Here is a 14,960-nt window from a genome sequence, read left to right as displayed (position 1 = left end):
AATATTTGGATTCTAGAATTTTATGTGAACAGTTTGTAAATGTTGCATATTTCATTGCACACAATTGCTTATTCAGTTAGCTTCTAAGTCCTTAACCTAGTCCTTAAAGTCTCATTTTTAAATGACTTTTTTACCAATTAACTTGTTTCAACTTGTATCTCAATCTATATTAAATAAAACATAACCCATTTAGTACACTTTGCTGATAAAACCTGTGTCAGATTTTGAATGCATGACTTACACTTAATTGGTAGTTTGTCTTAAATAAAGGCCATGTATTCTCCTTCCACCACTGCACATGAATGCACAAGCAGCCACACTTATCATTACAGCTGGACAGAATTGGGATAGTGATGTTCTAAATTACACAACAACGCTGGAGACTCTTTCACAGCTTGCTTCATCTCTAGCTGTGGAAAAACTGATATGATGTGGCAAGATTCCTGCCAACTCTTTCAATGCATCATGTACATGTGTGTGCGAGTTATACAAACTCGCACACACATGTACATGATGCATGTACATGTGTATTTGTTGCTCTGAATCTGGAAACTAAACACAATTGTGTATTGGCAGAAGCAATCCTAATCTCTGAATCTGCTTTGAGGAGATTTATTACACATTGGAAAAAAAGCACACACACACACACACACACACACACACACACACACACACACACACACACACACACACACACACACACACACACACACACACACACACACACACACACACACACACACACACACACACACACACACACACACACACACACACACACACACACACACACACACACACACACACACACACACACACACACACACACACACACACACACACACACACACACACACACACACACACACACACACACACACACACACACACACACACACACACACACACCACACACACACACACACACACACACACACACACACACACACACACACACACACACACACACACACACACACACACACACACACACACACACACACACACACACACACACACACACACACACACACACACACACACACACACACTTCCTGGAAAAGTCAGTGAGTGTTCAACATCGCTGCTTCCTGCCCTGGAGTGCACATAATCTAGACCACAACCAAGAAGCTTGAAGAGAAAAACGTTCCACTGACTCGCCGTTTATGACTCTGTGGACATTATATATTATTTATTTACTCTCCATCAAAGTCAAGAGTTTTCTTACCATATTTGGCCAAAAGTCAGAGTGAGATCCTTCCTCAGACAGATCCTCCTCCACATCTTCTATGGTCATTTGCCTCTGCATAGTTTCTCCTTCTGAAAACAAACAGACAGTGACTTGGTTAATAAACAGCTGCATACATAATCAAACCCAGCTTAGCTATCGCCTAAACAGACATGTGATAAAACTATAGCTTATTATTACCTGTTGATTGCGAAGCAGGTTGCTCTTCTTCCTCACTGAGAAGTTGATTGGAAACATCACTGGAGGGTCTGTTGGGGCTGCAGGGCTCTTTAGGTGCTAAAGGAGATTCTTCAATTAAGGCTTTTTCAGTGGCTGCCTCTTTATACAGACTTTGTTCTGGCGTACTTTTAGGAGATATTGATGTGTCATGATTATTTAAATACTCTGGTGATAGTATGGGAGAAGGCAACTCGGATGTAGACCTATAGGAAGCAGAGGATTTGTTCTGAGAGGTGTTTGATGACTGAGAATGTGGGCTCGATGGTTGAGATGAGATCACTGGAGATCTGGGGGAGAGTGGGGGGCTTAGTGTCACTTCTGATTGTGGTTTAGGGGATGATGTAGGGGTAGTAAAGTCTTTTGAGAGTGTTTTGGGGGTTGGAATATTTCTGGATGTTTGCCAGGAGGTGTTGAGGAAACCAGAATTTAGACGTGGGAGGTTGTGAAACATCTCCTCAGAGATTCCCTGAAAGAGGAGAAGAAAAAACAGCCAAAAACATCAGTGAGTTAAAGATTTGAACCACATCTATGGAGCTCCCCCAACCAGTTAGTAAGTGGCACTGCGGCAGAGCTACAGCTTAGTGTAACACTGCCCCCTACTGGAGTTAGAGTGTCATTACAATCATCTAAAGCTGAGATAACAAATGTTCTACTAAAAAGACCTTTTAATACCACATAGAATGCATCATAATACCCATTTCATTATTGAATAGGTTATAGTAGTAAAGTAAATTGTAATGGAACAGTTTTATTGCTTAGAATGATTTATTATTATATCACATATCTAGGTAAGAAGTTTGCTACAGGTCTGATGGTGCTGAATCCCCACAAAAAGGGATAAAATAGCATCTACTATCACAAAAATCCCACTTTTAGTTTATACAGTAGGTGTCTAAAAAAGTGTGAGAACTTGATCTCGCCTGGAAAATAAGTACCAAGGGGTAGGTTCTCACTTTTTGTCTGTGGCGGGCTCGAGCAGCGATCGCTGAGAGTGGGACGATTAAATTAGGATCAATCAAAGGGTCCAGCAGGAGTTCTCGATAATTTGGCTCCAAAAAGGTATCTGTGATTGTTACATCCTCCTCTGGCAACACTTCTTGACTCTCTGGTGGTCTGGGGGCTGCAGTTACCAGCATGTGGTTTCCACCGCAGGACACCTAAACCAGAGAAAACACATAACTCAGGAAGGTTTATCACGTGTGTTGTGTATGTCCTCTCAATATGCAGAAGCATGGGGTAAAGCTTGGTAAACTGCACATATACAGGTTTTTTTAAGCCAAAAGTGTTTCGGGTATGGAGGACATAACCATCCTGAGATGTTGCTCAATATTCACTTACTATTAGAACATTGTACTTTAGGAAACGTGTGCAGAGGGCCGGGCTGAAGTGGTTGATAAAGTTCTCCTGCCCTAAACCCAGTTTCCCATGACGACAGTTACCAAACGTGTAGAGAAGCCCGCTGTCTTTGGAGGAGGAGGAGGACAATTGCATTAGATAAAGTTTCATTCAATTGCTAGACATTTCAATGATGAAAGGTTGCCAGGCTGTATCATAATGAGCAGAATGAGCTTTAGAGATTGCTTACTTGTGATCACAGCGGTGTGGTTTTCTCCACTGGCGACATGTTTGATACTACTGTTAGAAAAGTGCTCCAGTGGTTTTGGCAAATCGACTTCAAACAGAAATGTCCCGTGGCCCAGCTGACCGTACTGACCTCGGCCAAACGTGTACACGTTCTCCTCTGGCAAAGCAACACAGGCACAATGAAACAAACCACTTATATAAACCGCAGGGGTGGAAAGCATGTACATTTACTGAGCATGTTCATTTACATTTCAAAGAGAAAAACAAATATTTTTACCTCGCTACATGTGTTTGATTGCTTGGGGTATTTAGTCGTTTGCATAGTGCAAAAAACTACAAACCCATTGCTGTGAGAAGTAATTCAAGCTAGTTTTAATAGAAGTCAACTACAATCTAGAATAAGGTGACATTTGTCTTGAAACTAAAGCAGGTCATATTTATCTTGTCGTCTTCCATGATTTTTACAATCTTTTCTTAAATATTCATGTTGGAAACAGCTTGAATGTATCTAATTAGACTACACTGGAGATTTGTGAAAATGTAAAGATTTGTTAATTTAATAAAAAAATAAAATCAGTTTCACCTTGAGTCGCTAACATTAAAGTGTTGCTTACATATATACCATAGTTGATATAAATTAATGAAATGGTCTGTCTGCATAAGGAGTACTTGTTGTTGTTTAGTTACAATTAACTGATAATGTACTTTTACTTGAGTAAAACTTAACTTAACTAAGTGCAGGACTTTCACCTAAGTAAAGGATCTTAAAACGTCTTCCACCACCGATTAACCTAGGATGGCTAGGACGGGAAATGTTTGAATTTGTAATATATCTATAACATAACAGTCAAGTGTGTCCCAGAGAAAGGTGTCAGTAGAAATGTCTCTTATCTGTTCTTCTACCTGTGAGTGCCACGGTGTGCTCGCCTCCACAAGAAACCTGCGTGACATGACCTACAATCCCTTGCACCCGCTGAGGGACTCTGTGATTGGCCAGCTGCTCCTCCTGGAGACCAAGCCTTCCATTCGCGCTATCGCCAAACGTGAAGAGATCTCCGTCCGCTAGAACAACAAAACCAACACAATATTGTTGGTTAAATAGACACTCAAACTGGGTGGGCGGTGTCTTTTGCTGTGTTTGGTTGGACTGTGCTGTACCTGTGACAAATGCTGAGTGGTGGTACCCACAGGAGACCCAGATCACCGCCTCACCAACACCCACCTCTCTGGGTTCTGCTGAAAAACCCTCATCCCCCAAACCAATCTGACCCTGAGAGTTGTCTCCCCACATGAACAGCCTCCCATCCTCTAGCAACACAAACACAGGGAGGCACACTATTATGAGTACATTTGACTACGGAAACAACTCTTACATTATTATTAGTCACTGTTTGAACCTGTTAAGGCAGCTGAGGTATTGCATCCAGCAGAAAGCTTTTTGATTGGTGCATAGCCGCAGAAGGGTTGCAGCAGGAGGAAGGATGAAGTGTTGTCGTGGTGACCCAAACCGAGCTGCCCCTCTTGGTTTCTGCCAGCACTGTAAACACTGCCCTGCCCTAAAAAATGTAATTACAAAACTGAGAACATGTTCAAAGGAACATGTTGGATGTTTTGAAGAGGGGTGGTATGAGGAATCTATTCCTAGCAAAAGTATTACAAGCCCTGAGTCTGGAGAAACACACTGTAGTAATAGACAAAGACAAAACATAAAGAGAAGGCCCACCTACAACAGATCATTTTTTAAACTTAAGTTGCCGTAGTTTTTGACAGGCAACTTATACGCTGTGGAACTTCATTCAACCCCACCTCAAAAGATCCAAACTCACACTTCAAGGAAACATTCTGATATTGTTTAAGTATCATCTTACATGTGGAGACGATTGTGTGATCCCTCCCACAAGCCACAAGCTTCACCTTCTCAGACTTTAAGGCTGAAAGGAAAAAAGTACAATTTTACTGAAATACCACAAAGAATGCTCCTCAGTCTATATTTAAATGAGGGCTAAGACAACAAGTTGATTGATAGTTTAGTCGATTTAAATCCATTAATAGCAAGTTAGTTTGATTATATATTCATTTGCATGAGTAATTATTTGGTTTCAGTTTCTAAAATTGTGAGGGATTTATGTTCTTCCTTATCTAAAGTTATCAAAAAACTGGACATCTTTGGGTTTTGGTATGTTGGTCAGAATAATAAGGTGGAAGAAGAACTCAGATCTTTTATTTAAGCAAAAGTAGCAATAACACATTGTAGAAATACTCGAGCAGTAAAAGTCATGCATTAAAAATGTAAAATTATTTTTAACATATAAATATACTTTAAGCACCAACGTTAATGTCTTCATTAATGTATTCACTTTAATGTTGAAGCTGGTAAAGGCAGAGCTTGTTGAAATGACTGTATACTGCCAAGTACCTCAGAATTATATGGTACAATATTTGTGTCAATGTTTTCATAACTTTGGAAAAAAATATTGATTTTAAAGTTGGGCTTTTTCACTGTTTCCCTGACATTTGATCAAGCGATAAAAGGATTGGCAATTGGCATACTTTTCATTTAAAAGCATAATAAAAATTCACAGTTTAATTGTAAAGTAACTCACCTTTCACAAAGGCAGGTTTGCTGGCAGCAGGCTTAGATCCAATCCCCAGTTGGCCCCAAGTATTACCACCAAACATGAGCAGCCTGCCATTTTCTGCAGGAATAAGAATTGTTCAATCAGGCTATACAGAAAACCCACTACACATAGTAAATATTAATAAATAAAACGTGCAAAGGTTGTATGCACCTGTGGTGACAGCAGTGTGCTCCCAGCCACAGGAGATGTGCACAGGCAGGTCATTCTTCAACCAGAATGTACTAGGCACGTTGTCAGCAAAAGTGCTCTTTCCAAATGTAAAGATGGCTCCTGTTTCTGAAGACAAATGTAAGATTCATTTTTAAACTGCCTTTGATAGGAAAATTAGACACTGTGATGGACCTAAAGGCAACATTAACTTACTCTTCTTTACCTTAACCCCGGCTAAATCCTAACCTGCTGTCAAATCTCAAGCTATTTAAGTAGCAGCCTGACAGAAATAGCACAGGTCAACCATGTGGCATCGGGAGCAGAGGGCCAGGTAAGTAGGCTACGCCTCATAAAGAGTAATATATGTGCCAGGTATTCATGTGTAGAAGTTAGGTATCTCACCGGGTATGTCCACATCGTCCTGTCCGGTCATCTCACTGCATCCCTCTCATCTCCTCACCGTGCGGCTCGGTGCCGACTGACAGGTGGATCAGGATACGTCATAGAGGGGCGGGACTCAGGAGCAACCTGCCCAATGGCTAGCATGGTGAAGTTAGTCACAGGAAACCGATATAAGTTTAAAAAAATGATTGAAACTGTTTTTGTTTTAGCACTATCGATATAACTGCATATTCCTTGATGGTATCTCATGATCCATCTGTCGTTGAGGTGATTTGTGGTTGCGTTCGTGTTGTGTGTCTGTCTGTCTGTCTGTCTGTGTCTGTCTGTCTGTCTGTTTGCAGGATAACAGTTTGCTACTCTGTTCCACAAACATTTTTAATCGTGTGAAATTTCAGTAGCGGTGCTCTGTGGGTAACGTTTTTCAAAGATTATGTTTACGGAAGCAGGGTGGATAGGGGAGAAGGGGGTAAATTGAGACAGTGGGTAAATTGAACCACCCCCTGTAACCAGGCAACGCCTTATAGTTGTAATCACGTGACCAGAAATTATGCAAGCTCCTCCCATTTCTCATTGCCTGTGAAAGAGAGATGCTTGTGGTCTGGTAAGTAACATTTTTTACAAAAAAACGTTTTTTGCTTGTCAAAGTAAATGTTCTAGATGTCAGCTATATCGGCTGTCATGTAAAAAAAAATGTATCCAGGTTTAAACAAATATATTGTATATGTTGATGTGTTGGCAGCGTATTAAACCATGTGAGTCATTAAGCTAAAGATGACTCTGAATTTTAATGCTAGGCTATTTTTTCTGAAATGGTGGCTATGGGGTAAAGTGAGCCGTGGGCCTTGGGGTAAGTTGAGCCAGTTTTTCAATGGAGAAATTAATGAAAGTAGGCCAAGTTGATAATAAGAGCTCATTGTAGGCTACATTTAAAGTTGAATTTACCCTGTGTTTGATTGGTAAGATGTATGAAATTGTAATTGTATGATTACTTTTTCTTTTATTAACTTGTTAAAAAAAAATCAATCAATTCAATCGAAATTTATATTAAAAATATTTGAAAAACTAAACTTGTATTTGGTTTGTTATTTATTGTTTAAAGTTACCTTTAAGATTTGTTGTAGGTATGCCCAGGTTTGAACAGGTATGCCCAAGTTTGAACAGTGGTTCAATTTACCCCCTGACCTGGATCAACTTACCCCTTACCCGGGGCAAGTTGAGCCACAAAACTCTTTTTTTTTTAGAAGTAATATTTTCACTGCCCTTGATCAAATATTAATTCTCATCATTGCCTTTGATAGGAGACATCCTGAATTATAGGTGTGTGCTTTCATTTTTACTATGTGTCATTTCTCCTTGCTTAGCCTGTTAAACCCCAAGGACCCTCCGAAGGGTCCGAAAATGCTACATCTGCTAGCACCAGTGTGATCTCTGAAGTGTCATTTATGAAACTATTAATGTTCCACACCCAGCTGACGGGAAGAAACTCAGCTAACTGACTATACGAAAAAAGAAAAAAAAAATAATAATAATAATTCCCACAAGAAGCCCTTAGCAAATACGGACTAATGCTATTTCTGCTCATAACTCACAAAAATTATCATTTATAATTATACTTTCTGCACAAACAACACATCATCTGAAAGCTGAGATTCCACAGATTCCATTGGCATAGGTCTCATCACTGCACGGCCAGAACTCACTGAGCTAGCAGCCAGAACATAGCAAATAAACAACATCAGTTGTCAAATCCATGACAATAATTAGCAGGTTAAATTTTACAATAATATTTTTTTTTTTTTTTTTTTTTTTTTTTTATGGAATGAATAACTATAGTGATGATTCAATGTTATAAAATGATTTTTACAGTCTGGTACCTGAAAAAGGTCAAATGGCACTGATGGAACCAGATGTGCCCAAATGTGCCCAAAGCTTATTCCGCCTGGAATTTTTTTCCCTAAATCTCTCTAAAAAGGTCAATTTTCACTTGTTTTGCCTCAATCTTGATACAGGGTACTTATTATATGTTATCATTTTGATTCATAAAGCTTTTAGGCTACTAACCCATCATTCAAGGGTGGTTTTCACTATAAGTAATGGTTTTTTGTTAGGCGGAGGTAAGAATTTACACTTTTTTACTATGTTCCATCTGAATTCACTCTGACACAGAAACATCTATATTGATTCTGACACTTCTACATCCATCTCACAGATGTAACCTTGCTTTGAGAAAAAAGATGATTAATTTAACCCTTTTAGAAGTGAAGTTATAGTCATTTGTTCTGGGCATGTCATTTTCGAGCCTGAAACCTGAAAAACAGGCTTGGGGCTTAATTAGAGGACAGCATAACTAAAAAATGGCTCAACTTACCCCACTGTTTCTCGTCACATGACAAGTGGTGCTGGCTGCTGCGTCCCAAAAGTTTAAATACTTTCAAAAGAAGGACACAGCCGCATGATGTGTACGGCCCAAGCGGCAAACTCTGGGGAAGAGCCGGGATGCCAATACGGAAGTGCCACAAACTGCAGTTCATATATTGGCCGATATGCGATGACTGAAGAAAGGAGCAATTTCCATAGACCCCCATGTTAAAATGCCCAATTTTACAGCAGAAAAAAACATGTTTCTAGCCCTGGATGCAATAAATATTATTATAGATATAGTTAGATTCCACCTTCATGATTATGAATCTGTGAGTGAATTGTTTTCTAACATGACCCGTTTATTTATATTAGGTCTTAAAGTGTTTGGATAAATTAGGGCGTGGTCACATTGAGTGACAGCTCTGTCAAGTGACTGCTGCTGTTAGCTTCTTGTCTCTCTGCTAGCTGCTCTGTGAAGCTACAGGGACTCTGCCTGCTCAGTTCATCCAGGGAACACAACTTGACCCCGGCCGTGTTTGTTTGTTCTTCATGCTTATATATCGGACTATTGTGACTCGCTCTGCGGTTAAAACAGACGGTGCATGAATGCCGTTTTGCGGTAAGTGAAATTCGAGTACTTTATTTATGTGTTTATGATTTCAATCAGCTACGTAATGAATGTTAAAGGTGGGGTTGGTAATTTTGGAGAAACCAGCTCGAGTGTGCTAGAATTTGAAAATACACAGCCGGAAATAATCTGCCACTTCTTTACAGAGCCCCTCCTCCAACACACACGAACGCGCACATGACCAATGAGGGCACGAGATAAGTTTGTGCACAGATGGAAGGCTGACAGGCAGGTAGGCCATCCAGTTATTTTAGCCGGGCCGGCTAAAATGATTGGTCGTGCTTTTTACAGTACTACGGCTTCCACAGATGACTTTTTTAATGGATTTTTTGTCAAAGCACTTAAGATATTCATTGCTATCGGGATGTTAAGAGCATTCCATGGAATATAACAAAAAGTGTATCTCGAGCCGGTTTCTCAAACTTACCTACCCCACCTTTAAGGAATGGGTTAGCGTGTAAGCGAGTGGTAGCTACATCGGTGCTAACGATGCTAATCGTAGCCTCCAAGTTAACTTAAAACCATAGACTATATATATAAAGGTTAAAACGAAATAGACAAGTGTTAAGCGTTAAGTGGGATAATACTGTAGAACAAACGGCTTCTGTTTGAGGTTGATAAAATAAGGTCATCCTTGTAACTTAGAGAGATATTTTATTATGTAGGTAGGAACTGTATGCATCTAAGGTTAATTTAAATAGGCTATGCTCAAGTATGTAGACAAGCTAACGTCGAAGTAGTGTATGTGAAATCAACCTCACAATAAGATGTGTGTATATTACAATTATTAATGTCATATTTCAAGATGATTACTTGGATATTACAATATGGTTGGTTGAGCTGGAGTTCATTATTGAGCTTACACGTTAACGTCACAGTCATCTGAAGAACGAACCCAAACCGTGTTGTTTTTATTAATTGCATTACCAAATTGGTATCAAATAAACAGTAAGCATTGGTAACACACAACTTCCAAAGTTACAGTAAAATAAAAAGGACCCTGACTCGGACAATACACAATCCAACATGTTCAACAGAAGAGAATAAGTTATATTGTTTGTACACATGGTTCTTTACATATATATATCTGTTTGTTTAAAGTGTCCAGGTGATGCAGACAGGCTGGACCAGAGAGTGAGAGACAGAACTGGACTCCTCACAGCAGTGAACTTCAGCACAGGTACAAATACTCTTTTTTCATACTGTACAAAGAATCAAGAAAGATATTGGTTTAAATAAATGAAGTATTGACTTTAATACACTGATATACATTCCATTAAACAATACTAAATACTAGATCACCTACACATCAGTGAAGTTGAGGGGGTTTTCCATGCAAAAGGTTACATTTAGATGTTAACAAGCAATATGACTTTGTCAGCTTTCTAATTTAATGTATTGAAGGCAAAGATATTTAACGCATAGTGACAACTGCTATTTATCTCTCAATATTGTCTGTAAAAACGTGGTAAAAGTTATTCTTTCAGTGAGACAACAGAGCAAGCTTCTACAGTTGCACTATGTTTTAATAACAGTTAAATATTATTTTGATAATAAAATACATTTCAATGTTGATGAATTTCATACTGTTCATTCATAATCTGATTGTCTTTGTAGCTCACTGTTGAAACTTAAAAAAACATTACAATTACAAAATAATTATATCTACAGCCCCTAAACACAAACACACCTCTTTCATAAATAACACACTTGTTCTGCAATAATATGTTTTATGTTTCCTGTGATTTTTGTTAGGAAAGGACATACCTGAAAGACACGACTCAGCATCTCCTCTTTCTCCGAGGGTCAAGAAAAACATCCAATAGGAAAATTAAAAGCTGATGTTATGAGATGTTAAGACCAGTACAGGACATTCACTAAGAAACTACTTTTATTGTGAAAACACAGTCAGCTGATCGAATGCACCTATTTCCACATCTACACTCCATCAGCTGATTATTTCTATTTGCCTCACTTTATGAGCTTCACAACATGTACCTTCTACCGCAGAGTTTGCAACGTCACAAATAAATGGGGCCAATCTTCAGTCGGATGTGAATGTGTAATCTAACATTTTCAGTAAGAATAATGGACAAAAGGAGTGCAAATACAAATACAATTTATTGAAATGTGAACCAAAAGTTAATCAAACATGTTTTCATTAAAAAGCATATATGGACAGAAGGTGTAAACCTATTAAATGTATAAGTAAACACATTTAGTCAAATAAAGTGACAGACTAGGCCTGATCAGGTGGTATCAGCTATGCATGGGCTCCTCCATCAGGCCTGGTCCTCCTTGCAGAGGAAAGACCCTCAGTCCTCTCCGGCCAAACCAACAGACAGGCCGTCCATCACACGGAGGTTCTCCCTGAAGTCTCTGCAGCTCTCTGGACACCACGCTGTCTCAATCCGTCCACACTGAATATGAGAGGGGAAAAATGAAAATAATAAATGCTTTAGAGTAAGAAATATAAAGTTGACTGTTGAGTTGCTCAGTTTTTTTAGATTGTCAATACTATTACTGTATAACTTATCTCAGGTTAAGAGGCACCTTCAAATAAAGATTGGTCTTTAAATACATTTTGTCTTTTGAACTGGTACTTGTAGTTTTAATGATACAGTCTGGTTATAATGCTGTTTGGAGGAGGCCTCACAGGTAAGAGCACTAACTAGCTACCATCACATGAACCTTAACTTGACTTAAATTATTAAAGGTAGGGTAGGTACGTTTGAGAAACCGGCTCGAGATACACTTTTTGTTATATTCCATGGAATGCTCTTAACATCCCGATAGCAATGAATATCTTAAGTGCTTTGACCAGTGGCGTCGCCTGGCCTGGGCATCCGGGGCTTTAGCCCCGAATGTTTTTTCTGTAGCCCCGGACAATTCTCCCTCAATAATATAATACATTAACCGTGCTTTACGTGAACCTCATCATGACACAAGAGAGGACGGCAGCACTGTAATTTCCCGTGTTCAGTGAATGCAACAGAGGCATGACACCAGACCAATCAGAGAGTTGCATGGAAATAAACGTGTGTCATTCAAGCTCGGCTCTGTGTGTGTGTGTGTGTGTGTGGCAATAGCGCATGTGAGAGAGAGAGAGAGGGGGAGAGAGAGGGGGAGGGAGAGACCGGTGTCAGCATGGACCGTGTTGTTAGCATCTGGTTAGCTAGCTGCACTAACGGACATAAGGAGCTGTTTGTTCCACAAGAAGCTGGAGGAGAGTCCTCTCCTCTCAGACTGAGAGACTCAGGTGAGCTAAAGGACTCTCTGAGTGTTTAGATAGTTAACTTTAGTCTAAGTTATCTCAGTGGGTCTCAAACGGTTTGGTCACAAATTATTCAAAAGATTATTTCCGCGGCACACCTTCATATGATCATTATAGTTATTAAAAAAAGAGAATAAAGGAAAAACAGTTATGAAATACTATATGGCAGTAAAACAAGAATAGAGTTTAAAAGGGGAGTGATTAGTAAAATATCCATAAAGAAAAAGTACATCTGTTTACAGTTCTGCTTCATATGGGTGTTGAGAGAGGTATCCATAGATCTCTTCATTTTGCTCTCAAAGTGCACCAGATTGATGCATTTAACTTCAATATTTAAAAAAAAAAATCTTCCCGGCTCAGAGATTAATTAATAACTTATCAAAAATAATATTATTTGTGTTTCAGCACGAATGTGGTAGATATTTAAAGGTCCCAAGTCATGGCCATTTCTACTGATCATAATTCCATTGTTGAGGTCTACTAAAATCGCATTGGTTTCTCATACAGCATCTCTGTATAGTGTATTCACTCTCTGTCCTAAACGGCTTGTTGGAGCTCCTGCCCCCCCCCCCCCCCCCCCCCCCCCCCCCCCCCCACCCCTCCCTATGAGCCCAGTGGCCGTCTGTGAGACAGCGAGACACAGCGAAACTCAGCCCGAACACACACACACACCCGCAGCCTGGCTGGAAGTTTGTGTGTGCTCACACACCGACTCACAGCCTCGCCGCGTCCCGCCGTCTCAGGGAGGAGAAATCGACGGAGCTGCAGCTGAGAAAAGATTGAGTGTGTGTGTGTGTGTGTGTGTGAGGAAGTTCGTGGATTGGTCAATTTGGACCAATCCACGGACTTAAAGTAACGGCTCCGCGGACTTAACGTAACGGCTCCACGGATTGGTCCATTTGGGTATGGGCACGTCACTGTACCCAGGAAGAAAAAGAGAAATCTCCAACGAGGCGTTCTGGGGCAGCATAGACAGGTCTTTTCTGTGTTAGAGATTTACTCGCTACAGGGTGTACTTTGAGGGTTTGTGACTCTGCAGACCGTTTACATAAAAACCTTCATAACACACAAGGGGACGGGTAATAACCGGAAAAGCATGACATGGGACCTTTAAGAATAGATTTGTACAATCACAGGCTCATCTCTGTCTTATTGTATACAAATCTAAGGTTTTTAAACTAGTGTTAAATATTTTGTACGTCTTATTATGCATGTATATTTATTTTACAGTTCCTTCATTTACAATCCCTGTACGGTGGCTGACAGAGGCAAACATGTAACAACGGAGCAAAACATTTCCATTAGAAGAAACGCGCTGCACTTTAAAAAACAATACAAATATAAAAACACAATGTGCCAATGCTAGGATCGAACCCACAACCTTCTGGTGGAAACAAACGCACTCCCTCGCAGCCACAGTCGCACAGTTATTAATTACAAATAGTTATTAATTGTCATTTTATTGTTTGTTAGCAGCGATATAAACATTCCAAAACCTTTAGCCACCATTGTTCTAATTTAGAATTATTCGATGCTATGACAACCGGAACATTCCAAACTAAGATTCCATTTGGAATGTGACGTAACAAAGCCGTGGAATGTTCAGGAGAAGGAAGCTTCCGGCTGGACCTGGACTCTGTCTTCAGTCGGGTTAACACAACCAGGAGAAACTTCAACTTTGTTCATCTCAACAAAACTTTCAAACACGATTAGTAACACGAGTGACAACATGGTGAGTTGATCAAATCTGGTAGTAAATACATAAAAATAATAGTTTTCTTACAAAGAAATTCGATTTTATGTTAAAATATATTCTTATAATCCCATTGTATCACTTTTTTTCACTAACAAGAAGATTTAACAACTTCTACTTCATCTTGCACCTTATTTTAGGTTTTGTAATTCATCAAATTCAGTTTAGTCTTATCAAAAAAAGCAGTTAAATGTAATTTGAATGTTGTTTTTGTTAACAAAGACGTGAAAAACAAACAAAAAAATAGCAGGAGCAAGAAAAGAAACATCCGAATTGTCAATGAGTCCCACTATTTTCGCATTGACTGTACATTACAGCACTTGTTTTTTGGTAATATGTTAATATATTTCACTAACAAGATGGTTAACAACTTCCAATCCATCTTGAATACTAGTTAAGGCTTGTAAATGAACAAATAATGTGTTTATTCTTATCAAAAAAAGCAGTAAAATGTCATTTAATGTCATTTTGAGATGTTCAAACTAGTGGAAAAATAGTTCAAGCACGAATTGAATCGTCCAAATTGTGAAATCAGCCGACATTTGTATTGACTTTTTGCTATATTTTAGTTTTGTATAGTTCAGAAAGACTTTGATGAGACAAAATGTGACTTCATGTGTTAATCACTCTTTCTTCTTCCTCCTGTAGTCTTACAGAGACCCCAACTCAACTCCGTCACCTGATGCAGAGACGAACACCTC

General features: G+C 39.3%; 1 protein-coding gene across 1 annotated transcript; it reads right to left on the bottom strand.

Moving 5' to 3' along the window:
- Positions 1-1,671: 1,671 nt before the first annotated feature.
- Positions 1,672-6,302, bottom strand: LOC117485636 (X-linked retinitis pigmentosa GTPase regulator-like). Its single transcript, XM_034134241.1, has 11 exons — positions 6,244-6,302; positions 5,842-5,967; positions 5,656-5,748; positions 4,921-4,983; positions 4,450-4,608; positions 4,211-4,360; positions 3,956-4,114; positions 3,054-3,209; positions 2,807-2,931; positions 2,422-2,625; positions 1,672-1,755 (listed from the first exon to the last, which is right to left on the bottom strand). The coding sequence occupies exons 1-11, from the start codon at positions 6,272-6,274 to the stop codon at positions 1,672-1,674; spliced, it is 1,350 nt and encodes a 449-aa protein (XP_033990132.1). The 5' UTR covers positions 6,275-6,302.
- Between the last annotated feature and the right edge of the window lie 8,658 nt (positions 6,303-14,960).

The sequence above is a fragment of the Trematomus bernacchii genome, unplaced genomic scaffold (assembly GCF_902827165.1).
Source record: "Trematomus bernacchii unplaced genomic scaffold, fTreBer1.1, whole genome shotgun sequence".
NCBI classification, from domain to species: Eukaryota; Metazoa; Chordata; class Actinopteri; order Perciformes; family Nototheniidae; genus Trematomus; species Trematomus bernacchii.
Note: the sequence above shows the minus strand (reverse complement) of the source record. Positions and strands in the feature narration are given on the sequence as shown.

Coding starts and splice junctions, on each gene's coding strand:
- LOC117485636 (XM_034134241.1), bottom strand. CDS start 6,274: ATGACCGGACAGGACGATGTGGACATACCCG. Junction 4,361..4,449: donor TACCTCAGCTGCCTTAACAG/GTTCAAACAGTG, acceptor TTGTGTTGCTAG/AGGATGGGAGGCTGTTCATG. Junction 2,626..2,806: donor TAAAGTACAATGTTCTAATA/GTAAGTGAATAT, acceptor TCTCTGGTTTAG/GTGTCCTGCGGTGGAAACCA.